General features: G+C 37.5%; 1 protein-coding gene across 3 annotated transcripts in view; it reads right to left on the minus strand.

Annotated features, from left to right (window-relative positions):
• celsr3 (cadherin, EGF LAG seven-pass G-type receptor 3) overlaps window positions 1–27205 on the minus strand; it is a 60706-nt gene that overhangs the window by 4689 nt on the left and 28812 nt on the right. For 2 of the 3 annotated variants that reach the window (XR_014535898.1, XR_014535899.1), the window contains exons 11-31: window positions 26117–26302; window positions 25455–25565; window positions 24749–24917; window positions 16558–16699; window positions 16321–16441; window positions 11993–12176; window positions 10368–10469; window positions 10136–10230; window positions 9708–9917; window positions 9004–9187; window positions 8690–8839; window positions 8438–8597; window positions 6915–7082; window positions 6650–6776; window positions 6225–6431; window positions 4290–4464; window positions 2748–2860; window positions 1749–1828; window positions 1254–1380; window positions 984–1107; window positions 57–148 (exon numbers count right to left, since the gene is read on the minus strand). Coding sequence is in view for 1 of the 3 variants with exons in the window: in XM_083555298.1 (XP_083411424.1) it covers window positions 57–148; window positions 988–1107; window positions 1254–1380; window positions 1749–1828; window positions 2748–2860; window positions 4290–4464; window positions 6225–6431; window positions 6650–6776; window positions 6915–7082; window positions 8438–8597; window positions 8690–8839; window positions 9004–9187; window positions 9708–9917; window positions 10136–10230; window positions 10368–10469; window positions 11993–12176; window positions 16321–16441; window positions 16558–16699; window positions 24749–24917; window positions 25455–25565; window positions 26117–26302 (3023 nt within the window). In the remaining 2 variants the exon portion in view is untranslated. The remainder of the gene's footprint in view (window positions 1–56; window positions 149–983; window positions 1108–1253; window positions 1381–1748; window positions 1829–2747; window positions 2861–4289; window positions 4465–6224; window positions 6432–6649; window positions 6777–6914; window positions 7083–8437; window positions 8598–8689; window positions 8840–9003; window positions 9188–9707; window positions 9918–10135; window positions 10231–10367; window positions 10470–11992; window positions 12177–16320; window positions 16442–16557; window positions 16700–24748; window positions 24918–25454; window positions 25566–26116; window positions 26303–27205) is intronic. The other variant, XM_083555298.1, reaches the window with a different exon arrangement.

Consider the following 27205-nt stretch of genomic DNA (forward strand, 5'->3'; position numbering starts at 1 on the left):
TATTTTGACCATGCTGCAACTTTTCAGGTTTCCTGTGAGACAATTTGTATTTTTACCGGGCACTGCTGACTGATGATATTGTGGAGGTTCCCAGTGTGATGCGATGTAATCCACTCTGCTCCAGCAGGGAGGCACTGTTGTATGGGTTCTGCCCCCCCCCCCCCCCCCCCCCACACACACACACACACACACACACACACACACACACACACACACACACACACACACACACACATTATGAATTCATAGACTTTTTGCCAAAAAGTTTTGAATACTAGTATATGTTCTTTTTAGTTTATTTTCACAACAAAAAAATCATCATAAGGTAAAGTTTCCCATAAATCTATTAATTTTACATGTATGGAAGGTCTCCAGTATTAATGCTTCGTAACTGTGAGTTCTGTGTCGCAATTAAGTCTCCAGGATAGAAGGCTGTGTATTTTATGTTCTTGCTAATATAATATTTAATATAATAATAATAATAATAATAATAATAATAATAATAATAATAATAATAATAATAATAATCCAAATATTGTTTATGGTTTTATTAATTTCAAATAAAAAAAAAGAAAGGCTTGTGAAGGAGTGACTGATATAAAATAAATAATAAAGGATACCATTTTATTTTTATTAGAAGTGTTACATAGGTAAATGAAACTTGGTAATTATTTTAATTATTTTAATTAAATCATTGTAATTTTATTATTTTAAATAAATTATTGTACTGGAAAATTAAAAGACTTTAAGATGTAATGTTAGAATAGATATTGGCATAGTATTGGTGTGGTATTGGCATTGAACTGCAGTGTTGTTTATTTACCTGTAAGGATTTTGATATAAAGTAAAAAAAAAAAAAAACCATATCTGATATGGTTGGTTGTATGTGATGTAATTATAGAAGAGTTCTGAGAAATAAATATCCGCATGAGGCTGTGTGTGTGTGTGTGTGTGTGTGTGTGTGTGTGCGCGCGCGTGCGCACTCACAGTAATCTGAGGAGGTCTGGGAGGGTCTTCACTGGGACTCTTTTTGCCAGAGCAGGTTGCTTTCCAGGCTTCCTGCACTTCTGAGTTCAGCAGAGTAAAGACCAGCAGCACTGCCAAACCCTAATCCATAAGACCACAACCAAGTCAATACTCACACACATAATCTCTCACATATTTCATACACTATTCAACACACAGATTCACTCACCTGACCCACCATGTAATTACAAGACAAAACCCTCGAGTAGTATAAACCCCCCACATACCTGTATACAGCAGAGGATGATGAAGAGGTAGTGGAAGGCCAGGATGCTGTTATTGACTGCCATTAATCCAAAGAACCACACACATGCACTCAAGAGCAGCAGGAGAAAGGCACTGCGGATAGTAGCACTGGGGCATGTAGAAAAATGGAAATTACTCACATTAATGCATCACTAAAGTTTGTGATAGAGCTCAATAGGCAGCATAGGAGAAGGTTAGCTAAACGGGACTAGCTGTCAAACTGAATAATGTGACCCTAATGTAACCTGAAGAAACTAGAGCAAAAATAGGACATTCAGTCATGCAGAATAAAACTTCTCCTGATTCTCTCTCGCTCTCTCTCTCTCTCTCTCTCTCTCTCTCTCTCTCTCTCTCTCTCTCTCTCTCTCTCTCTCTCACTCTTTCTCTCTCTCCCTCTCTCTCTCTCTCTCTCTTTCTCTCTCTTACTCTATTTGTGTGTCTGTGTATGTGAGTTCATGCATTATTTCAAAACTCACATTATGGGCAGCTTCTTTGTCTCCTTTTGAGACGGATTGCATGTAATACGTAGAACCATCATAAACATTCCTGCATTCATCTGCAAAAGAAAAAAAATTATATACTGATTTATTTATTTGGACCAAAGAACACATAGCTGCTTGTACATATGCATGAATGCATGGATGGATAGATTGGACGGATTGGACAAAGCTGGTTGGACAAATAGAGACATACAGTAGATGGGTAGATAGATAGATAGATAGATAGATAGATAGATAGATAGATAGATAGATAGATAGATAGATAGATAGATAGATAGATAGATAGATAGATAGATAGATAGATAGATAGATAGATAGATAGATAGATAGATAGATAATTGGATGATGGATGGATGGATGGATGACATGTCTTATATACAACTGACATGTTTTGTAGTACAATCACTCCAATGTCTTCTTAATCCTAGACACGACTTGAATGGCAATATGCGGTGTAACATATGCACACAGGCCCATTACAGTGAAGTCAAATAGCAATATTTCCACTACAATGCCTGGATTTGGTTCCATGCTGAAATGTAATTCCTTTTAATTCAATTCAATTTCACTTTTTTAGAATAAAGCTTGGAGCAGTCACGCAGTCACTAAACGGCTTTGCGGAAATCTGGGTCAACACCACTAATGAGCAAAGCAAAGGCAACAGAGAAAAAAAAAAAAACCTCACTGGAAGTAAATCTTGCCTCATTCGCTTTCTGTGATCTCTTAATTTACTAAATAATGTGCTTCTCTTTCTATTTCAGTACTCTTTTAGGTGATATCATTTGTAAATAGAGAAATGTAAATATGACCCATGTGATAAAACATCTGTACATATACATATACACTACGCAAAATAGCCCATTTAAAATATTAACTAATAAATCCATGAGATAATTCAAGGGTATATGGATAACACTGATAACTCACAACTCAAAAAATGCAATACTGGTGAGTTGCAGAGTTTGTAATACACACCAGTATAACAATGACGATCGGTCCAGCAAAACTCCAGATGAGTTTATCATAAAGGGAAATCCAGCAGAAATCAGGGTTTCCATAGCCTTCTGGGTCAAGACCTACAGCCAGTCCTAGAACAGAGATACACAAATGTCAATTGACTTGATTTAATAAAATTCCCAACACTATTTGGCTGAAATAAACCTCTTAAACTTCTTAAATCCGAAAGGAAGCTTAGTATACACATGCACTACTGCAGTACAACACATGAGCGATCAGTTATATTTAGGAAATTGTGTACACTTAATTTAGGATAAAAAATGTGCTTAAAACTGGGCACACATTACACAATATTTAGTATGATATCCACTTTCAACAAATTTTCTGAATCATGAGTGCATGTTCAAAGTTGGAAGCATAACCTAAACCCTAACCTAACAACCAGAAGGCAAAAATTTTATTTTATTCTTGGTTTGCACAAGTCCCATCAAGTGAAATGACTCTAATGTAACAAAATGGCCAGTTGAGGAAAATATATCTTTTATATCATATAAAATTAGCCACGAGCAGAATGATATAACATTGATTTTAATAGCCACAATATAATATATACATATATATTATATATTTCTGTTTCATCCATTTACAATTACATTCATGTCATGGAACATTCATAAAAAATTTTCTGTTATCAGGCACTTTATAATCACTATATCAGAGTTACTCCCTCACCAGCTAGTCTTTTTTTTCTTCTCAGATTTAAAAAGATAAGAAATGCAGCTGGTTATTGAATAATTGGAAAGCATTCTGTCCTACTGACCTTCGTATTGTAGAAAATTTCTTATTGTCACATCTCTTGACAAAAAGCTAAGCTTTTTATACTTTAAATAATGTTTTATGAGTTTATTATTAGTCTTAGAATTTATGGAGCATCAGCCACAAGAGTCTATAAATGAGCTGTTATTGTGGAAATGTAAACATATTACAAAAAGCACATTGAAAGCAGTAATTGTAATCACGAAAACATTAAAACAACATGAGTCATCTAAAGGAGATGCATATCATATAACAGACTAATTAATCTTGAGGAGAGTCTGAAATGTGAATAGTATTTTGTCTGTGTTGTAGTATATGCATTTTTGTGAATAGGCTATAATTATGAGTCTTCCTCTAACTACTGTAGAAAGGCTTTGGATAAATGCTAATCCAGTTTTGTTGGCTTCACTCTGTAAGGCCGGGGGTCAGGAAGCCATTATTCAGTATCCGCAGAGATTATGCGGGTTCAAGGGTCTTGCTCAAAGGCATGCCAGTAGTGATCTGACCTCAGTAACCCTCTGGCTGCTGAATATCCCCTACGCATATAAACTTGCAAAGGCGAATGTGGTGTGATTTTATTGGAGGCAACACACCTCTGACAAGCGCTAATAAAACCTTAATCCCTAGGCTCTGTGCAGTATTTTACTCTTATAATAACAGTTACATGAAATATATATGGATTAATTCTAATGATATGATAAATTATAGCATATATATTTGAATCACACATGTATGTGTATCTACCAGTAATAATAGCAGGCACTCCCCAGCCAATGGCGTAGTAAAACCTCATGGCTCCGTAGTTGATGTTTCGGGCTTCAGTCTGCATGCGGTAAATGTGCAGAGCCTCGACAAACATCCAGGCAAACGCTGACATGAAGAAATAATGCAGCAGGATCGCTACCACCGTGCACAAAAACTGAAAACGCAAAAAACACAAGGGTGGAGCAATTAGGATGTCAGATTGAGTGGAGGAATAATGTGAAAGAAAAGCAGGATTGCACGACAACAGGATCTGCGCAGACAACATACCAAGCAGAGCGATAAAGTGGAAAATAACAATATACTATTATGTCACGGATGATGTGAATATTAACAGGGCAAAAAAAAATGTTTTTTAAATAAACATTGTGATACAAAGCTGAATTTACGAACTGAATGTGAACAGATTTATTCCTTAATCTTTTGCAACGACCACAAAAAATGTTGCATTCATGAAAATCTAGTTTATAAAAAAAAGTCAATATCCAATGAAAGCTCCTGAGTCTGTATAAATGTGTTAAAAAAGAACTTACATCAAACTCAATTGATTGATCACAAATTAAATGAAAATTTGGTGAACTCAAGTCATTTCATAATGATAAAATGTGAGACCTGAAAAATTAAGTGACTGTCAAGGAGCCAAAGTAATAATAAAATTCACATTCTCTTCGCATTGAGATAATAGGCCTAGCTAAAACTTGGTTGCCATGGTTACATGAATTGAATCAGAGCTAGGATTTCACTCTTGTCTTGATATTACAATTAATGTACAACTCCAAGAAAAAGACAACTAAATGTGGCCAGTGAATAATATCCTACAATAATTGAGGTATGCGTAATGGAGGTGGAAAGTGCAGAACGTGTTCAAGCCTGCCATCCATCTAACCGACAGCAAGACGCTGAGTCTGTCTGACACTTCTGACTGTGTCTGAATTATTTTTACTATGCTGCCATGGTATTTGTTCTCGATTTGAGGCATTCAAGCTCTGCGCAAAACAAGTGCATTTTTTTACTCCAACTGAAATGTCACTAAAATGGCAATTCGAGCTCGGAAAAACTATTAATCATGAATGAAATGACAGAATGATATCAAGCCTTCATATCTACACATCCAACACACACACACACACATCCCCACATAAACACACACACACACACACACACACACACACACACACACACACACACACACACACAAAGAGAATTTATTAACTCTTCAACTGCAATTGTTTATTGCGAGTAGGCTACACTTGAGGGAAAAGTGTCTCTGTGTTAAGAGTGTGCTCTGATGCATGGCTGTGTGTGTACTCCAGACAAAATCATTTTATTCAACTCTGAGTCACAGTGTAATATTCAGGGTGATTGATGGTGCTCTCTGTGCTGATGGCTGTGATAGTAGCGTTTAAATGAATTTCAATATCATGCTGCACAGTGCTGTCTGTAACATTTATATCCAACTGCTAATACAGTGGTACACTGAGCTGGGTACAACACATATGTCTATTATGTTATACCTAATGATTTATACATCCTTAAAAACCTCACACATTCATTTATTGACCTGGAAAATCAGTCACCTCAATCAATCATGCATCTCTGAATAACTCACTCATTCACTCCCTCATTACTCACTCACTCTCTCAATCACTCACTCACACAATCTATCACTCACTCACTCACACACTCACTCACTCACTCACTCACTCAATAACTCACTCAGTACTTATATCACACAATCACTCACTCGCTCACTCACTCACTCATCACTCACTCACTAATTACTCACTCACTCTCTCAATAACTCACTCACACAATCTATCATTCACTCATAACTCACTCACTTAATCTCATTAAATCACTCACTTAGTCATTTACTCATTTACCCTCTAGGCCTTTGTCCCTGTTTCACTCACTCACCTGTTGTTCGGTTTGGTTGATGCCTAGTAGATAGGTGAGCTGAGAGAGAAATGTAGCGGCAGCCATATTGGAGTGTATGCTCCGCGTGTTCGACTTCAGCTCTCTCAGACAAGAAAGCACTGTTACCGTTAGCAACAGTGCCACCATGGAAACGGACAGAGATGTGTATGTTACTATAGCGAGGGTCTCCAGGTCACCCTCTAATTGCTGCTCAGTAACAGAGAGAGAAAGAGATAGAGAAGTGGGGGAGAGAGAGAGAGAGAGAGAGAGAGAGAGAGAGAGAGAGAGAGAGAGAGAGATAATGATATGATTAATATTTTAATACATTAGGCTTTCTTGAGCTATTTCACAGACCCTCTTTTTTTAACAATAATACACATTTACATAATTTGTTTTATAGGTTCATTTTTTTATGCATGTGTTACCTCTCTTTGAGAGCTGTCCATTAACACTCCAAAGGTGCCCAGTCGATGGCACTGGCAGCGCACATGGGACATGTTTCTATAGACAACACTGCAGTCCCTCACTGTCCAACAACCTCCTGCTGATACTCTACAAACACACAAATACAGGCTATATGATAATAATAAAAGCATCTTGACATTGAATGGACTGTGATTTTATATTACATGAATAGTCCACAGCTTCCTCAACCTCACAAAGGTTTTTCAATCATACTGAGGAACTCACGGGCTGGTGTGGTTCCACTGCACACACAGAGGCTTGCTGCGGTTGCTTGTTTCGAGGAGACGGAACTCCAGCATGATAGGCGACTCCAGGAAACCCTCTACAAATGAGTGGTTATTATACACAGATACACTCACTACTGGAGAGTTAAGTACCGGGTGACGTGGCAACCTGCAATTGAAAACAGACACATTTAGGGCACTGTTTCCCCCCTTTTCCTCCTAAAATGTTTGTTTTTGGTCTCTCCTGCTTAAAAAATCACAAATACACAGACAGTCCAGGATTGGCTGTTTGCTGTGTTGACAGGAGTAAGAGAGTATTTTATCCATATCGCTCAAAGATCAAGGTAAATTTCACTCTCTTGAACTTCTGGCCCCATATGGCAATGGCAGTGTTGGGTTGAGGAGGTGGTAGCTCAGTGGTTAAGGCATTGGACTCTGGATAGGAAGGTCACAAGTTTAAGTCCCAGCTCTACCAAGCTGCCACTGCTAAGCATAACCCCATAACCCTCAACTGCTCACTTGTAAGTTGCTCTGGATAAAGGCTTCTGCCAAATTCAGTAAATGAATTCTAACTTATTTTCCATGTGCCAATTTTATCAGCTACACCACAATGATATGAATTTTAATACGTTAAAATCAAAATATTTTAAGAGTAACAGTGTAAGCACAATCCCATTTTTACAAAATTGGATCGCAACATTCCTGCAGATTTTGACCATGTCCACACTGACATGTTCTCTTTTGAAAATGCATATTTTTCTCTCTATTTTGGGCTTCCGTCCAAAGTTTTAGTCAACGTAGCTTTTTAAAAACGGTCTCCAATGTGGATCAATTTAAAAGATGAGTTTTTCTGTATCGCAGTGATTAAATTTTTTTCATGTGACCAATTCAGCAACATATCAAATAGCATAAAAGTAAATAAACGCCAGGCGAAAATGACGCAGTTTGAAGCGTCTTACATTTTGCTCATGCGCAGTACAAGCGTTTTCAGACGTTTCAGTGCGGATGAGCAACTTTTGGGAAACTATGAAACAATAGTGTGGACGCAGAGCATTTTCAGAAGAAAACGCAGTTATCAAATTTATCCAGATTAGTGTAGACTGTCTCATTTTTTTTTTTTTATTGGTAAACTTTAATAAATATAAGGCCACAAACAAATAATTATGTTGTGGCCAAGAGATAATGGGCACTGAGTTCACAAATTAATTGAGTGAGTGTCACTCTTAATATGTGGGCTCAAGATAACTGTTTGGCAGGAACGGGAAAAAAAGTGTATTCATTCTGATAACATACTTAAGATGATGCCACAGTGTGTCCAGTCTGTCTTTATGCTTCATTCCAAGGCTATAATAAAGTGTAATCACCTCCATATGGAACTCTATATATTTTAGTGGTCTTACACTTGTACCTACACTGACATAGGAGCATATTTACATAGACAAACACTTTGTTATTTAAGCTTAAATAAAATTTAATCCAGATATACATTGAGACACACACACTCACACAGACACACACACCCACCTGACTCCACGGCGGTCCGAATGGTATTTGGGAGGAAGGGCACCTCCTAGGCTGCGGTATATCAGGACAATGATGATGGTAAACGGTGAATTATTTGCCAAGCCTGATCGCCGTGCTGCTGGCACCTCTGGTGTGTGATTGGCCTGTAGACTTACTGGGGCTGAAAATAAAAGCCAACAATATTTGAAGCAATAAAAACGATAACAATACGCCTTAGATGGTGTAAAGGTTTTAGTTTCTGTGAGCACTCACAGTAGTTGCGCTGTAGCACCAGAGCACTAGGGGGCAGCACTACATGTGTGTGTGCATCCCAGAGGGCTTGCCCGCGAAACATTGTGCTGTGATAGCGAGGGAAACGTTTCCGCACATGGGTGTGGTTCTCAAGGCGGTCCACAGTCATTACTGCAATTAACACAAACACAACTAGTGTTAGAATCTGGACACATTCTGTTGTATGGCCTCTAACTATAAATATACAGTGTATGGAATGTGTGTGTGTGTGTGTGTGTGTGTGTGTGTGTGTGTGTGTGTGTGTGTGTGTGTGTGTGTGTGTGTGTGTGACAGACCTATATTGGGTGCCACCAAGGCTACAGGATTGAGGTAGGTGTGTTTGGTGTTCTGGGCAAGGGTGCGTGAGTATTGCTCTAACAGATCGGCCAGGCCTGCTGCTCCACCCTGTGCTGAACTCTGAGACCGCCACAAGTCTGCAGTGCCAGGGCTCAGAAGCACACTGCACGCCTGTAATACATTCTGCACAAAGAGAGAGAAGAGGAATGAGTGAGAAAAGCAGGGTAGATAGATAAAAAGGTAGAAAAAACTAAGAGTTAAAGGTCAGAGGAAAAGGTAAGCTTAAAAGATGAGGAAATATAAGATATATATAAGAAATATAAGGAGAAGAAAAGTGAGGAAGACAGAAGAGCAGGGAAAAAAATTTAATTAAGAAATAGGGAGAGAATGTAGAAGAAAGGGATGATGAGCAAGGAATGATAAAACAAGAGGAAAGAGACAAAGAAAAGAAGAAGAGAATGAGAGAAATAAGAAAGATAAGGCAAATAGAGATAGAGAGAAAAAGGAAGCGGAGAATAAAGAACAAGCAGGACGGAAAAAAAGAGGTGTAGGAAACAGAGAAGTTAAGGAGAACACAGAGATGACCAAGAGTGTGTGTGTGTGTGTGTGTGTGTGTGTGTGTGTGTGTGTGTGTGTGTGTGTGTGTGTCTGTGTGTGTGTGTGTGTGTGTGCGTGTGTGTGTGTGTGGGTTGTATATTCTCACCTCGGTGAAGTAAGCGTCCTGGGTGGCTGTCAAACCAAAACCTGTTTGGAGGTTCTCGAAGGTCAGGAGGCGGGACAGAAGTTTCTCTGCGATCTGGAGGTCATTGCCGTATAGACGGGTTGTTGACTCGGTGACATCACGCAGCTGATGGGCCAGCTTCTTTTCAGTGATGGTGCTCAGTATCGTCTCATTCCTTTCAATGGCCTCCAGCTGCTCACATACAAACACACACAGTGTATAAGTCTGCATTAGTAGTCTTGTAGGAAATGAATGTGTAATGAGCTACACTGGGATACAAAAGAGGCGTATATGTGTGTTTATGTGTGTGTGTGTGTGTGTGTGTGTGTGTGTGTGTGTGTGTGTGTGTGTGTGTGTGTGTGTGTGTGTGTACATGTGTGGGTTTGTGTGCGAGTGTTTCGCTCTCTTACCGCTGTGTTGAACTCAACAAAAGCAGGAGAAGTGCAGTTATAGAGATCAGGCACCAGCCAGCCTCGGTCTACATCACAGTGACGGATAGCAGCTCCTACCACACAAACACTCACAATAATTATTGTAATACCTTTCAAACATTGTCATAACATAACATTACACACATACACATTCTGTGTTCTAATGTAGATCTGTTAAAACCAGGCAGCACAGAAATATAAACGCACATACCTACTGATCCTTTGGGACAGGGCACCACAGCTGGCATGTTGAACTTGGTCCTGGGCCACCAAATGCCCAGGGTGATGATCTTTGGACAGCCATCATAAATCACTGTGAAGTGGAAAGGAATTAATAGATTTTTCGAAAGTGCTTTGGCTTTATATTAATTACAAATATTTTATATTACACACACACACACAAACACATATATATATATATATATATATATATATATATATATATATATATATATATATATATATATATATATATATATATATATAAATGCAGGGAAGTAAAGGTGGTAAATTGATGCTGAAGACAAGAAGAAGAAAAATGTGCGACCAAATCATCAGAAGAAAAAATCAGCAACAACAATAGTAGTAGCAGTAGTAGAAGTAGTATTTTAAAAAATGTGTTAGTCTATTTATTTGTTTGTTTATATAGCAGCAGCTCTTTTGTAAACATTTTTAGAAGTAAAACGTCTTGCTATTATTATGCATTAAACTATATGTTTACGTAAACATATACATGTATAAACATAATTGCTTGGTTATCAATGTAAAAACCAATGAAACACTTACTGTCTGGTCATATCACATATCACAACACCCTTAGAACGCCACTTTATACAGTGTTTTATTCCTTCTTTCAATTACTCAAATATTCAAAAAAATAAGGAATTAATTGATATACATTTTTATATACAAATTTTAGTGCAGAAAGTCAAGGTTACACAGGCCAGATGGAAATTTATATTACTGAAATTTCAACTTGTGATCTAAAAATTCAATCTAAAAATATGTTATAAATAAAATAAGAGCTGATTTAAATAAACTTTACACAGATTATGTTTTAGAGTAAAAATTTTTTTTCCTAATGCCCTTTTCTGTCAGTTGACATGTTTTCTGCTACACCAACACACAACAACACTTTTTTCCAAAACTGGTGCCCAATCTTTTTGTGTTTCTACATGATAGACACTTGCAAAGAATAGCTTTCTTTCGGCTTCTCCCATTAGGGGTCGCCACAGCAGATCATCCATATTCATGATCCACATGTTCGATTTGGCACATGTTTTTACGCTGGATGCCCTTCCTAACGCAACCCTCCCCATTTATCCAGGCTTGGGACCGGCACTAAGAGTGCACTGGCTTGTGCAACCCTAATGGCTGGGTTTGGTTCTCTGACCGGGAATCGAATCCAGGCCGTTGCACTGAGAGCGCCAAATCCTATCCACTAGACCACCAGGGAACCCACATACTTGCAAAGAATAATGTTTTAAATGCAGAGCGTGGGGGGGGGGACACCATAAAAAAAAAGAGAAAAAAGGGTAAGAAAGATATTCTATCAGAAAATGAATGAATATCTGCATGGATGCAGATACAGACACAAAATCATAAGTGTTAAATTAACTTGAGCATACGAATAGATTTATTTTATTATTATTCAGAAGCAATTTAACTTCTGAATGCTTTGGATTGCATGGATGAATAAAAGGGCTGGATGAACCTAAGGAAACTGGATTAAGTGCATGTGTGTGTGTGTGTGTGTGTGTGTGTGTGTGTGTGTGTGTGTGTGTGTGTGTGTGTGTGTGTGTGTGTGTGTGTGTGTGTGTTTCCACTGTGTCCCACCTTCACAGCCAGTCTGTGTGACTTCAGCGAAAGGGTTGTCACACATGTTGCACTGGCGACCGATCACGCCAGGCCTGCACTGGCACTGGCCGCTCTCTAAGTCACATGACCGTGTGAAGGAGCCAACTGGATAGCAGTCACATGGAAGGCATACATCACTGCTCCGCCGTCGATAATGGAACTCCTAACACACATATAGATGTACGCAACAGACACACACATACAAAATCACTTTAACACACAAAGAGCTCAAACACAAGAACAGAGCAGGATGATTAGTTTTCTTTAACACTGTCAATAGTTCCTGCTGTAATACAAATTACAAGTTAATGATTTAATACTAATACTAATAAACATTTAAACGTAATAATTTCTTTATTAACAGGTTTTTCACACAAACCTGTATAGCAAACAATCCACATAATACAAAGTCTAATAATAAACAGAATACTCTTAAACTCTCCAATAATCACATACATATACCCAAGTGTTTAATTTCTTACATATTAACATATATCATACTTAATAACTATAATAACTCGGTTTAAGGGCCTTCAGGCCACCTACTAGTAATTAATATTCATAAGGAAGAACCCTCTTTTAGAGAAGGCATTAATATTCATTAATTGACTTGCTTGAGCGATTAAATAAGGCTTCATCTCAGGTGTAAAGAGGAAGAGAAAATTATTCAAGTGTGAGTAGATTTCGTATTTCTACTAAATCAGCATTTTAATTTTAATAGCTATTTCTGTTCTAATTGTGAGTAAGAGTATTTATAATGAAGGAAACCACAAAACCAACTGGTAGCATTTTTTCCTAAAATGTAAAACTTTCTGGAAAATCACAAAAAAAAAAAATGTTTAGGGAGAACTTGTGGCCAATAAAGATATTGTTCAATCAGATCCAGTATTTGTTGGTATTTGCTTTTTTTTTTTTTTTTTTACTTAACCTGTGTAAATGGAGCAACTAAGATCATGCTTTGCCAATTAAAATTCATTCTCGTTTCATTACTCAACCAACATACATTGAATAGACAAAAAAAATCTATCATGTGATACAGATAAAAGTGCGTTTTGTACTTTTGTATATCTCAGTAAACCTTAATGAGCTGTATAAATAAATTCTGAAAAGACTAGTCATGGACCTCATTAACAATTAACTAAATAATTATGTATATATAGATATAATTATGTATATATAGATATATTTTTAGTAAAAAAAAATTTTAAAATGTACAGTAACATTTCGCCTGTTTAGAGGTATTCACTTCCGAATGTTCCATGATTAAACCCATTTATATACTGTCATTAGTTTCCAGTAAACATTATACATTATATTATAAAAAATAATTTTAATAATGTAATGTAATAAAATCATAGACCCTATTCTTATGCCTCATGGACCCTGGACTTCTGTACCATGTCTGTAGAGAATCATTCTGCAAATGGTAAGCATTCTCTCACTAGCAAACATGATTTCTTAAACAAAAATTCATTGCAATCCTAACCTATACTGAAAATGAATATAAATGGAAAAAAACAGCTCAGCATAATCTGCCTCAGTATCACTGACTAAAGAATCTACCGTTACTTTAGGTAGTGCTATGTCTTACAGCGTAACTAATCTCTCTTAATTAAGACATGCATGTGAATCAATTATCATATGCCTTACAGGCTAATGATGCAACCAATTACTTAGTGTGTGTGCAGTATTGTGTGTCTGTTTGACCCACACTACTGAACACACACTCACCCTCTAAAGTAGTAAGATGCTTGCCAGTACAGACTCTAGTGACATTGATTAGGTCAGTAAAACGTTGAAGAGGGCTGGCAGGGTGCCGCTACAAGCACAAACAGATTACATTTACAGCGTGAAAAAGGGAAATACCTACATCTTACATGGTAGAATATACATGTAATAAAAATTAATGCTATGCTTTGAACGACTACATTTTTTATGCAACGCCTTCTGTGTTTTGCTGGAAACCCCATTCTTACTATTATTTAGTGAGGAGGTTGTAGCTAAGTTAGGTTAGGATGTGTGGTGTTCTGCTCGTAACATTGTGACTTCAAATCCCAGCAACAACAAGCTGCTTCTGCTGGGCCCCTGAGCAAGGCCCTTCACCCTGTACTGCTATGGTGTATAAATGTAATAATTGTAAGTTGCTCTGGATAAGGATGTCTGTCAAATACTTGAAAATGTTTTTATGTATTTATACTGTGTATGTGTAATTTCCTAAAATATTTGGTGTATTTATCAGTTTTTTACTATTTGTATATTTTATGTATGTATGTATCGGTGTAAAGTAATCCCCAACTTTACAGCGGTTTGAATCTTGTGCCCCCGGTTTATTGGGGAATTGCATTTGCCACTGTCACGACAGGCCTCTGCCTCTGCCTCATGTACCAAAAGGGGCAAGCGCTCCAAACTCAACCATCACAACAGGGTGTGGGAGGAGGCCGCTGAGGCGGCGCAGCCCAGCTCAGCAAACAAGGAGGCGTGGCACGGCTGGAGCTCAATTGGAGTGGTGGCCCCTCACTGTCTTCAAGCCCAGCGATGCTTATTAAAGGCGCCCGGGAGGACAATGAGGTGGAGAACATTGGGCTCATGACTAATAGCGCCGCTCCCCTATTTCTCTCACTACAGGCTAAAAGACGGCAGATGCGGAAGAGGAATTCCAGCCAGATCCTCGCAACGCCTCATAAGTGAGAGACAATCATCGGCCCTGCGGCAGGAAGACCCTGACCCCTATGAGCCGGTGGTGATGGTGGCAGAGTCAGCCCGCCTGTCGGGACCTGAGGCATCGGAGCGCGGCGAGAATGCCCTGCTCCTTCTCCAGCTCCAGCCACGCCTCACCCGCTTTCCCGGGCACCAGAACACTATCCCCTACCTTTTACTTTCAGTTCTGGTCCCTGATAAAGACACCTTACCCCTTTCCCGTGTCTGTGTTCAGCCCGAAGCAGCGACAAATGGCTACACCACATAACTAATTTGTTTGGCTCATTTTCACGGAATCTTGCAGCTCACACAATAGACCAAAAACCTATAGGGAATTGTTTTTATGAAGTTTTATGTTAAAATATTGAAATTTATTAACAACACTATAATTATTAATCATAAAATGAATTTCAATGTTAATACAGTACTGGATAAATAAAATAGCATTTTAGCATAAATAATAGCATAAAATAGGGGTGGCGTCCGTTAATTTAAAAAAAACTGTCAGAAAATTACTGTACGTTTTCTATTTAAGATCTTTATGTGTATGTAATATAAAACCCTCAGAAATGCAGCACATACAGCTTTTCTAATATGTTTTTAGATCATTATACTGTACAAACCCTTAATCCAGATGTATCCTGGGCAAAAACACACTGTGGAATGAGTCTATACATGTACATAGTTTTTGCTAATGGTTGCATCTCCACTCATCCCATCACTGGTACTGTTGTGGTGTGTTACTGATCGCTCATGATTTATACATGCTGAATTTCATGGTGTGTTAACTAACACAGTAAATAATGTTATGATTATAAGTGTTCCCATACTATTACATATATAATTGTAATAAGCATGAAATCCTCGAATTGGTTCAGTTCCACAAGCTATATTAACAGTTCAGCCTTGCAAATGAATGCGCATGCAAAAAGGTTACCCCAAATGTGATTTTCAGATAGCCATGCGCAGGGAATGGGTTTCAGAGGGAAAAGAAAGACAGATTTCGCCTGTAGTACTGAGAGATTTCAAAAGGTCAGACATCAGGCAGCATGGCAGGGGTTCAGATTAGAGATAAGACATCAAGGGCTTTGTATGTGTGCATGTGTGAAGAGAGAGATAGCTCTTTCTGAGCCTAATCCTGTGTTGAATAATCTCTAGGAGCTTTTTAGATGTCAAAGCCGTCTCGAATTCTCGTAGTACAACACCCTCGAGTCTTAATGATAATGAATTAAAATGGCAATCATGCTATACTGATTGGGATCAAACACTGGGATTGGCTATAATGAGAGATTAATTACTTAGAGGTCTATTTGTGTGTGCACGTGTGCACGTTCGTATTGTTCCTCGGTTTTCTGTATGGTTTTATGGCTAGACACAGCGGGATCATGGGATTACATGCTGAGCTGAAACTGACACAGAAGCCATGTGTACTGTATCCTGTACATGTTGTGAAATTCCCTCTGAATATACAATGAATTATCCAATCAGCCAGCCACCTGGTAGTAGAGCAGTGTATATAATCATGCATGTACAGGTCATGCCTTTAGAATCATGCTCTTGACTGACAGGAGTGGAATCAGTGTGTTTGCATGTGTGAGGTGGGCTGGCACCTTGCATAGGCACTGGCCAGTGGTCTTGTTGCAGTCTGGGTCAAAGCCTTTGCTGACATCACAGTGACATGGTCCACATGAAGGATTTCCCCACCACCCACGGGGACACTGTTGCTCACTCCTGCAAAACACACACACAAATCCTAAAAATATAATATAAGCTATAATCCTAAAACTAAATTGTCCCGTATAATATGTGTATGTAATGTGCCTTTGTGTTTGTGTGTGTATATATACCTGTGCTGGCAGTACTGGCCATAGTGGCTGTCTCCACAGTCACACACATAACCATGGGAGGAGCTCGGCTTCCTGTGGCACCGAGCCTCATTCTCACACGGGTTCAGCCGGCAGGCGTCTGTACAGCTTTTACCATAAAAACCTGCACACACAAACACACAGATGCACAAACTTATTCTTCTGCTTATCATCAGACCCTGCACATGCTCAGACACACACACGCACGCATGCACCCACAGACAGACTTGCATCTTTTAGCCTATATAATATTGGTATGAAATTATAATTAAGTTTAAAATGATACATTCTTTACATACAAAGCTTGGAGCTAAATGTTTTTTTTTCTAAGTTTTTAGCAAAGAACAATTTTCAGGTTAGGTGTAGATGTTTCATAGTCCACTTATAAATTAAATGGAATGGTTTTTATTGGATATTATTCACAGTGAAGTAATGATGAGTCTGGTGTCTTCGAAACAGAGGAGTCTGCTGTTTCATAATAATAAGTAACATTTTTTTGTCTTATTATTTTGAAGAGCGAGTAAAATGTCTGCATCTGATGAAGCCTCATTATAGTGACCAATAACAACTTGTGGATGTGAAAAAAATGTAGGACCTTCAGGCCACCTACTAGTAAAAAAAAAAGATGTTTTTCTCATTATTTAGTGCATATTTATAATAGAGGGCAAATGTCTGTGGTATGAGAAATAACATGGAAATACTATTGAATATGATCTATTGTGTGGTGGTATGATATCTATGTATCATATCTACCCATAACAGCATCCCATTTATATTTGAGCTGTCTGTCTACTTGTCTATATTATTCCAAGATTAATTAAGTTGCTCCTCAAATAAACTGAACAAGCAAACAGAAGTTCGAATCAACTTTTTGTTTCCTTAAATCATTGTACAATTAGATAAAGTGGGTAAAAGTGGATAAAATACTATCATGGCTCCTCAATTTCAGCTGTGGAATTTTTTTTTTTTTTTTTTTTATAAAAAAATTCCTGCACTTGTTTCAGTCGCAGTTTGTTTGTTTTTTCAGTAAAATTTTTTTTTTTAAATAAAACATCATATAATAATAATAATAATAATAATAATAATAATAATAATAATAATAACAATAATAATAATAATAATAATAATAATAATAATAATAATAATAATAATATTAATAATTAATAATGCACATTATTGCACGTGACAATATACAGCCTCCATCTGGACCCCCTTTGGACCTCAGACAGAAGCGCTGAGTCTGCATTATGGTGAGTTACATTTTCATCATATATGTAATAAAATAAAAATTTTTATCATAATATGAATATCATAATATTGACTCATAACATGTATAATAATAATAATAATAATAATAATAATAATAATAATAATAATAATAATAATAATAATAATAATAATATTCACATTATTACATGTGACAATATACAGCCCCCATCTGGACCCCCTCGGACCTCAGACAGATACACATAAATATATATATATAAAGCTTTTCATTCTGTGTGATGGCTAAAAACCTGAATAAAAGATGTATTTGTAACTAAACAAAATGTCACACTAAAAGCAGAGTGATGTATGTCACAGTTCTGCCACACTGCTTCACTAGACTGAGTGAAGATCAAACAGACCTTCACATTCTGTCGATTTGTTTTCTGGATCAGAGAGTTGAAAGGAGCCTGCCAGAATAAAGAGAGCATTGGTGCCGTTAGAAACATACTTTGTTATGGCCTATTGATAAAGTAGCACCTGCAGCTTTCAATATGTTTTTGATTCACAAAAGTTTGGCACATGTAAAAATGTGTCAAGCTGATAAAAGCCACGAAACAAACACCACCAAAAAGATCACAAAATATATACACTGAAAGGTAACACCTTTAATGCCCCCACCAAGTTTGAATGTAGCCTCCAAAAAGCTGTCTGGTACCTAAGCCACAGTAAATATACACTCATATGTATATTTACATACAATCACTGTTTAACTTAATTAGTGAACAGAACAGGCAATTTATCAACACACAAATTCTAAACCTCTTACAGCGTAACCCAGTGCCTTAATGTTATCTGGATATAATGAGACAACAATGCTAATTAAGTTATAGCCTAATAAACAGGGAGATTCAGGTGTCTACTTTTCATCTGCCATAATAATCCAGAAAAAAATATACTTTATACTTGTTACATGTACTTTTACAGCACAGTGAAATTCTTTTATTTGCATACCACATTGATGTTACGCTGGGGTCAGAGTGAAGGGTCAGCAATGATACAGTGCCCCTGAAGTGCTGAGGATTAAGGGCCTTGCTCAGGGGCCCCAAGTGGGGCAAGCTTGCCAATACTAAAGCCTAAATCCCTGATTCCAATTAGTAACCCAGAGCCTTAACCACTATAACCCAATACATACTTAATCTCATTTACTTTATAACCTAGGACCACCTGCTCTCTTTGAATCGGCTTCCTGCAACTTATTGCAGTGATGGAGACCATTTTTTTTTTCATCTGACTTAGAAAAAACCTGCTGGTCCACTGACATTTAGAAAACATTATTATGCTAAAGACCTTGGAAGCACAATACAAAAAATAAACTATTTTAATTAAGGTTTTACGAAAGGCACTATATTCACTCTACATTCACTATATGGGGCACAGAAAAAGAAAATAAAAGTGACAGAAACAGGACATATCCTTGATCAAGCACACAAGAGATATATGAGAGAAGGAGAACGAGAGAGAGAGAGAGAGAGAGAGAGAGAGAGAGAGAGAGAGAGAGAGAGAGAGAGAGACAGAGAGAGAGAGAGAGAGAAAGAGAAAGTGAGAGAGAGAGAGAGAGAGAGAGAGAGAGAGAGAGAGAGAGAGAGAGAGAGAGAAAGTGAAAGAGAGAGAGAGAGAGAGAGAGAGAGAGAGAGAGAGAGAGAGAGAGAGAAAGAGAGAGAGAGAGAGAGAGAGAGAGAGAGAGAGAGAGAGAGAGAGAGAGAGAAAGAGAAAGGGAGAGAGAGAGAGAGAGAGAGAGAGAGAGAGAGAGAGAGAGAGAGAGAGAGAGAGAGAGAGAGAGAGAGAAGATTACAAAACGTGAGAATGCAAGACTGCTTCGACTTTTTACACAAAACCCGACCCTAACCTTGACTTCACAGTCACACTACACTGTAATCCTATTAAAAAGAAAGACTTTTTCTCTATAGGCTCCAACACAATAACCCCTGTCCTCTCTAATTAACCAGCAGTGCTCTGTCTGTTTGATCTTCCTCTCATCCCCTCCTCATCTTTTCCTCCCTCCCATTCAAACCAAACGCAGAGCTGAGAGATTTTCTCCCTCCAGAAAAGCCAGTACATCCGACTCTGAATTCTCTGTCACACTGACATAGTGAGATGAAAAAAAGGCTTGCTTGCCTGCAGTGCTTTCTCGCAGCAAGTGTGTAATCAGACCGCACTGCCCTGTCACCCTGTTATGTTTTGATCATGTAAATACACAAAAAAACACTAGGAAAATGGCAATAGAGGGCAATATTAAATAGCCCTTTGATTTGTTCACGGTTCACGAATAGTGCTTATGTTTTAAGGAGGAGAAAAGATACCTAATTTGAAGAAAAATCCGGCAACTGTTAAGGTGTGATTTGCATAATCCGTATGTTCCACCCTGGAAATCATCTTAACTCTGTATACTGATGTTTTAACTTTTTAACCTAAGTCACCATTAGTTTTGGCTGATGACTGAGAATTATGACCTAATAACTTACTAGACCTACTAATTCTTTTTAAATGAAGTAAACATTTTAGGGCTCTGCATCTCCATAACTGAAACCAATGCGATTCACATCTTGATGCATAGCCAACAGTACGATACATTAAAAAATACATATAAAGCAAGTACCAATGCGATGCAATACGATTCACGATTCATTACCATGCAGTGCGATCCGGTTTTAATTCGATTCATCACAATGCAATTTAGTGCAATACAATGCAATGGAAAAATATAATGCTGTGCAAATCGATATGGTACAGATAATTACCTTCTATTTCTTTGGTTCAGACAGACAGCAAATCATAAAATTACTTAAGTGCCTTTTGACTTCTACCACATGGCCCTTTCACAAACAAGCCTTTGTAATGAAAAAAAAAAGAGAGTAAAAAGATTAAATAAAACCAGACGTTTCTTTTCTGTTCTGTCTACAAGAAGATGCAGCTCTACCTCTGCCATGTTAATATATATTTTATTTGACTCTTAGGTCTTTGTAGTGTTGTGATGCATCATATTCATGTAGCAGCAGTGCTGTAGAGAAACAGTTAAACAAGGGCTGCCTGAGTACGTTCTGAATAATAAAAGTATAATGCATCTACTAAAAATGATATATAAATAAATGCTTTTTTTTTTACAGATGCAAATAAGTTAAAGACAATGCATATTGTTACAAATGACAACTTGTATCCGATGCACCCATCTGATGAATCTTACTATCCTTAATATATTTTGATGTTGTGTGTTTTAAACTTGGCCAAAACCAATGGCTTGGGTTTGGCTTCAAATGTTCAACAAGCACTTACTGGTTTGATGGTCAGCTGTCCACATACAGTACATATGGCCATCATGTGTATCTGAAGGGTATCCAAATGATTTTTGATATACAATATGTTTGAGATCAGAGTTGTGTCACATTAAGTTTGAGATGTGTTGAAAATAGAAATTAAATGTATTTTTCTAATTAATAAATAAAATAAGATTTTTCCAAAAGCAGACAATGAAATGGTCTCTGGGGTATGAGTGGGGTTTCATATCAATTATTTTATACCAATTTTATAATACATCAAAATGTATTTAGGAACATTATTATTGATTAATACATGAATAAAGTTAGCAAAAAGGTTAAGATATTGTCTTTAACAAAAAAACTTTTTTTCGGCTTCTCCCATTAGGGGTCGCCACAGCAGACCATCCGCATGTTTGATTTGGCACATGTTTTTATGCTGGATGCTCTTCCTAACGCAACCTTCCCTATTTATCCGGGCTTGGGACCGGCACTGAGGCTTGTGCAACCTTAAAGGCTGGGGTTGGTTCCCTGACCGGGGATCGAACCCGGGCCGCAGCGGTGAAAGCGCCGCATCCTAACCCCTAGACCACCAGGGAACCCTAAGATATTGTCTTTAATGTTCATCTTATATGTATTATTTTACAAAAAAACCTATTGTCTATTGGAGGGTTACATTCAGGAAATATTGATCAAATTCAGACTTTTTCCACATAAGCATTTATTGGAATGGGTGGTTCACATTTCAGTGTATATCTGAATGTTGCGTCAAATTAAAAAAGAATTTCATTCCTGACATGCTGAAAAGAGCCAGAATTATTTAGAGGTATTGGTTACAGAGACTGATGATTATTTGAGTTGAGAACTATTAATAATCATGATGTTGCTGATATAACTTTTTAACTACAGTAATAAAGTGGCTGGGTGCGTGTAGGAATTATGGATTTCTGTGTGTGCATACTTCAGATCAGCTCATAAAGTGTTCGAGTGAGTGTTAGAGCTGCAGACTGTAGAAGGACTCAGTAGAGAGCTGTCAGAATCTCCACACTTTCCTCCTGCGCCTCAAAGCACCTACACGGTTTTCTTTTTTCTTTCTGTCTACTGCCTTTCTAACAGTCCCAGATGTAGGGATTTTTTTTTATTTGGACAGACAGAAAGAACATTACTCGAGGGAGTCACACACGATGTGGAAACTCACACTTTTATATGTGTTGTAATACTGCAAGTAGTTCATTTTAAATCAAAATGCCTTCCTGGCAGCAAAGCCACTTTCATCACTTCCTGTTTAAACCAACTCCCCTTCGTGCATGTAATGATCTGGGAAATCCTATATAATCAGATTGACCACTAAAACTCCTTGTAATGTAATCTTGAAATTACAAGCACTTACATTATGAGAAAGAGAGTTGGGTAGGTTGCTCAGGCTGATACTTAAAGCTTCCTGAAGGATATTAAGCCTCAATTATGCTTTGCAGCTGGAACTTGTTTTAACCGTAAGGGTCTCACAGTGGTATTGCATTTATTTCTGAAACCATATTCAGGGCACTATAATTTACTAAACACTTTTAAAAGTTCAGCTCATCTGTTTAAACAGGACAGGAAGTCACTAACCATTGCGTATTCTCCATTAGCTCAAATGCAGCATGTTGGTGATCTGATTGACAGCTCCATCAGAATGAAAAACCAAAAACAAATCCTTCACATATATACCTTAATCAAAAACCAGAATAATACAATTAAAAAAACATGTATTATCCCATGAATATGAATTAAATAGAAATGTGCTAATCTCATAAATGGGAGAATAACTGCAATATAAATCCTTAAATCCGATTTGTTTTGCAATGCTTTCCACTAGATGAATACAAAAAAAAAGATGATATAAAATCAGTTTATTTTAAGTCAATTAACAAATTATTAAAAAATGTGTAAGCAGGCAACTATTTATTAAAGAAGTAGAATAATGCAGGATGTGCACAAACTTATTCAAATATACAATAATCAGGCCTAACATTATGAACACCTGCCTAATATTGTCTTGGTCCTCTTTTGTTGCCAAAACAGTCCTGACCCTTCAAGCATTAACAACATTAACTTCTTCAGCAATTTTAGCTACATTAGCTCGTATGTTAGATCGGACCATACGGACCAGTGCCACAACCCAGAGCTGCACATAACTCTGTTACCGGTTCACCACTGTTCCATCCATGGACCACTTATTATGAATAGATACTGACCACTGCAGACCACAAGAGCTGCAGTTTTGGAGATGCTCTAAGCCAAGATCTCCTCAAATCTTTATGCTTACCCATTTTACCTGCTGCTGACATCAGCCTTGTGTTCACTTGCTGCCTAATATATTCCACCCACTAACAGGTTCTATGATGAAGAGATAATCAGTGTTATTCACTCACCAGTCATAATGTTATAATGTCACAATGTTAAGCCCGAGCAGTGTACATCTTAAAGCATATTATTCAGTAAATACTGTGACTTTTCCCCTAACGACATTCAAGAATAGCCATTTCCCTTTGGTTCTACTGAACATTTGAACAGCCATTTATTATGATTGTCATTTGTGGAACTGCATTATACTGATGCTGCTACCTCAACCTATTGCACCATAATTCTGATTTAACATTACTGATCTGCTTCACACAGTTACCATTCACCTGTACACTATTACATCAATATTGCTCCATTACCTTAATAATTAACTTGATTTATTTGAAATTTGCACAACTTCTTTCTAAATTAATTTTTATTGTCGCCAGATTTGTACTTGTGCAAATGTCTTTAACTTATTGGTCAATAAGTGTTGATTCATTTGAACAACATCAGCTCTGATATTAACAGCAGAACGCTCTCCTTTTAGAGGGAGAAAACTCTTCAGGACATGATATAACTGGGAAATAAACGCACCACCCTGTTGTGCCACAAGCTGCATGCCTCATTGTGTTTATTTCCTTACATTACATTCATCTTATTATGGTGAGCTTGAGTTAATACTGTCGCTCTTATGCATATGCTTTTGGTATAAATGTAATCTGCACATTTTAGGATAAACAGATAAATGCAATCTGAATTCATTCATCTGGACTGATGAAAATGTTTTCATGTGAAACGTAGCCTCAATATCGTTTTTTTATTTACATCATTATTTACATTTTATTACACATCTTGAGCCATGAACACAATAGACAGTGCAAAGAACAACCTCCACAATAACACTGCACAGTTCCACACTTATCAACAAACACACGTGCATTCGAGGTAGAGCTTGATCTAATCTCCCACGACTGAAGGGCAATAATTATGCAAATCAGATCCGTCTGGCAGCTCACCCATCCCCAAAAGCACACAAAAAACTGCACAGCAGGAAAACAGACGAATGTAACACTCAGCCAAAAATCTCCACTTTCTCTCTTCCAAGCCTACAGATTTTCCCCTGAGGAAGTCGTCATGCTGATACACCACTAATAATCAGGACCGTCTGCACAGCATGTGCATAATCCCAGTCCATATCTGTGACAACAGCTCAGTCGATCCCCTTATGCTTTCACGCAAATATAATACTGAGTTAAACTGCATTTCTGGGACAGACCAACTGGAAATACCTCGTCAATTTCAAACACAAATACACTCTATGTTACCTGGCTCACATATACAGGTATGACGTTCCCATTCATCAGAACACTGGCTGTGGGAGGGGCAGGAGGAGGTACTGCACAGGCTGCCAATGTTACAGCCAGTCTCTACTTTTACAGCCTTGGTGGGGCGGGGCAAAGCAGGGGAATCCGGACGTACCCCTAAACGAACACCCTGCAAATAGACAAAGCACACAAACACACACACACACACACACACACACACACACACACACACATCACTTCAGCCTGTGCGATATATATTTATTTATAATATACATTAATGTGTTGTTATTGTGACAAAGTAGTATTCCACATTTCATAAATGAATATATCCTTAATATTAATCCTATTTTACTAGTCAATAATGACTCATCATTTCATTGCAAAACTATTAAAAATGCCTGAAGATAAACAAGTAAATGAAACCTGAGCTGGACTCTGTGCTTCTGACTTGCATTACAGAAACCCTCACCCTGGATGAATTAATGAATAAATTCTACAGTAAACGCTAATGGAACGCACTTTCCACTTAGGACTAAGTGCAGAAATGAAGGAAATAAACTTTAGGTGTGAACGATTATCCATTAATGAATGTGTCAAATCAATAACCCAATTAGGAAATTGCTACAAAGAAATGTGTTTGAAGAATAAAGTCGACAGGACGTCTCTTTGGTTAAGAGAAACGAGTGTGGATGGCATCATGGCGGACCTGTATACATCCACGTATCCCACTCTTCACCTCTCCCGATCCTAAAACTCCGCCAACATGCAGGTGCTTCACCTTCAGCCCATGAATCTCACTGCCCACTATTACAGTCTCCTGTTAGGGAGAGAAAGAGAAAGAAAAAAAGAGGGAGAAAAAAATTGAGAGAGAGAAAGAAGAGAGAGAGAGAGAGAGAGAGAGAGAGAGAGAGAGAGAGAGAGAGAGAGAGAGAGAGAGATAGAGAGGGAGAGACAGAGAGAGTGAGAGCAAAAAAAAGTAGGAAGATGAAAAGAAAGAGTGCCTTTTAAGCTTAATGGAGTCCATTCTCTTTTGAAATCTAATGAAGCATGATTTGCAAAAACATAGATATGAAATGGTGGCTTGCTTGCATTAGGTTTATATATATATATATATATATATATATATATATATATATATATATATATATATATATATATATATATATATATATATATATATAAAATATATATAAATGTAATATATATATATATATATATATATATATATATATATATATATATATATATATATATATATTACATTTATTATAATATGTTTATGCATTTTTTTCCCTGTTAATCAGCTCCTGCACACCAATTACAAAACACACACTTCAAGAGAGCACTTAAAGCTACATAATTGTGTACCGGATACAATCCAAAGTCCAGTCTGACTGTAGCCACATAGTGTGTCTCCCTTCCATTGCGGATGTCTCGAAGCTCCAGCTGCAGGTCATGCCAGCGTCCATCACACACCTGCACCTGGTCAAGCCGCAATCGCACGGGCTGAGTTGACCCCCTGGTCACTGAGAACACCAGCTGGCACGCGGTGAGCTACGAATTACAAACAGCACAGTGTTCAGCACAACATGGCACTCTGAAGATCAATGGATCAATAGATGACATCAATGAATAACACACAGCGGGGAGGGACTGCAGTGAAATCAGAGATGAGAAATGTTCAAAAAGGAAAGTAGTGCTATATTAAAAGCTACCAATGCCAGTATAGGGTTAGGAGTGTTATTAACTATACATGCTGCGAAAATAGCATCTTACTACGTGAACGTTGAAATGTAGTATTTCCTATTATTAGATAAGAATAAGATAGAGTTCTAAATATTTCTTTTTATTTTCAGCTTAAAATGATCTTATTCCATTGCCAGATATTTGTCTACAAGATTTCTTTTTTTTTATTGAATTTAGTAAAAGAGTATAGGGCTTGAATAATTGTTTATTCTAATTGTATAAAAGAAAACACTTACTTGATGTTTTTTTTGTTGCAGGGACGCATTTACCTGTTTGCCGCTGCCCAAATGATAACTTCTCAAGTAATATTCGTGATTAATTTGCTCAAAAGCATTTGAAAATTATTAAATTCATTCGCACATGCAAAGGTTTTCTAATCATTCATTATATTAATAATATTCCTAATTATAGAATAAATTTTTGTCACTTTATACATAACACCAATCAGGCATAACCATTTGACCCCTGAAAGGCATAGTGTGGATCTCTTTATTATGGCACCTGTTAGGGGGTAAGATATATTAGGCAGCAAGTGAACATTTTGTCCACAAAGTTGATGTGTTAGAAGAAGAAAAATTGTCATAAGGATTTGAGTTTGACAAGGGATAAATTGTGATGGCTAGACGACTGGGTCAGAGCATCTCCAAAACTGCAGCTCTTGTCGGGTCCCAGTGTGCAGTGCTCAGTATCTATCAAAAGTGGTCCAAGGAA

Source organism: Silurus aristotelis (genome assembly GCF_946808225.1).
Source record: "Silurus aristotelis genome assembly, chromosome: 11".
Lineage (NCBI taxonomy): Eukaryota > Metazoa > Chordata > Actinopteri > Siluriformes > Siluridae > Silurus > Silurus aristotelis.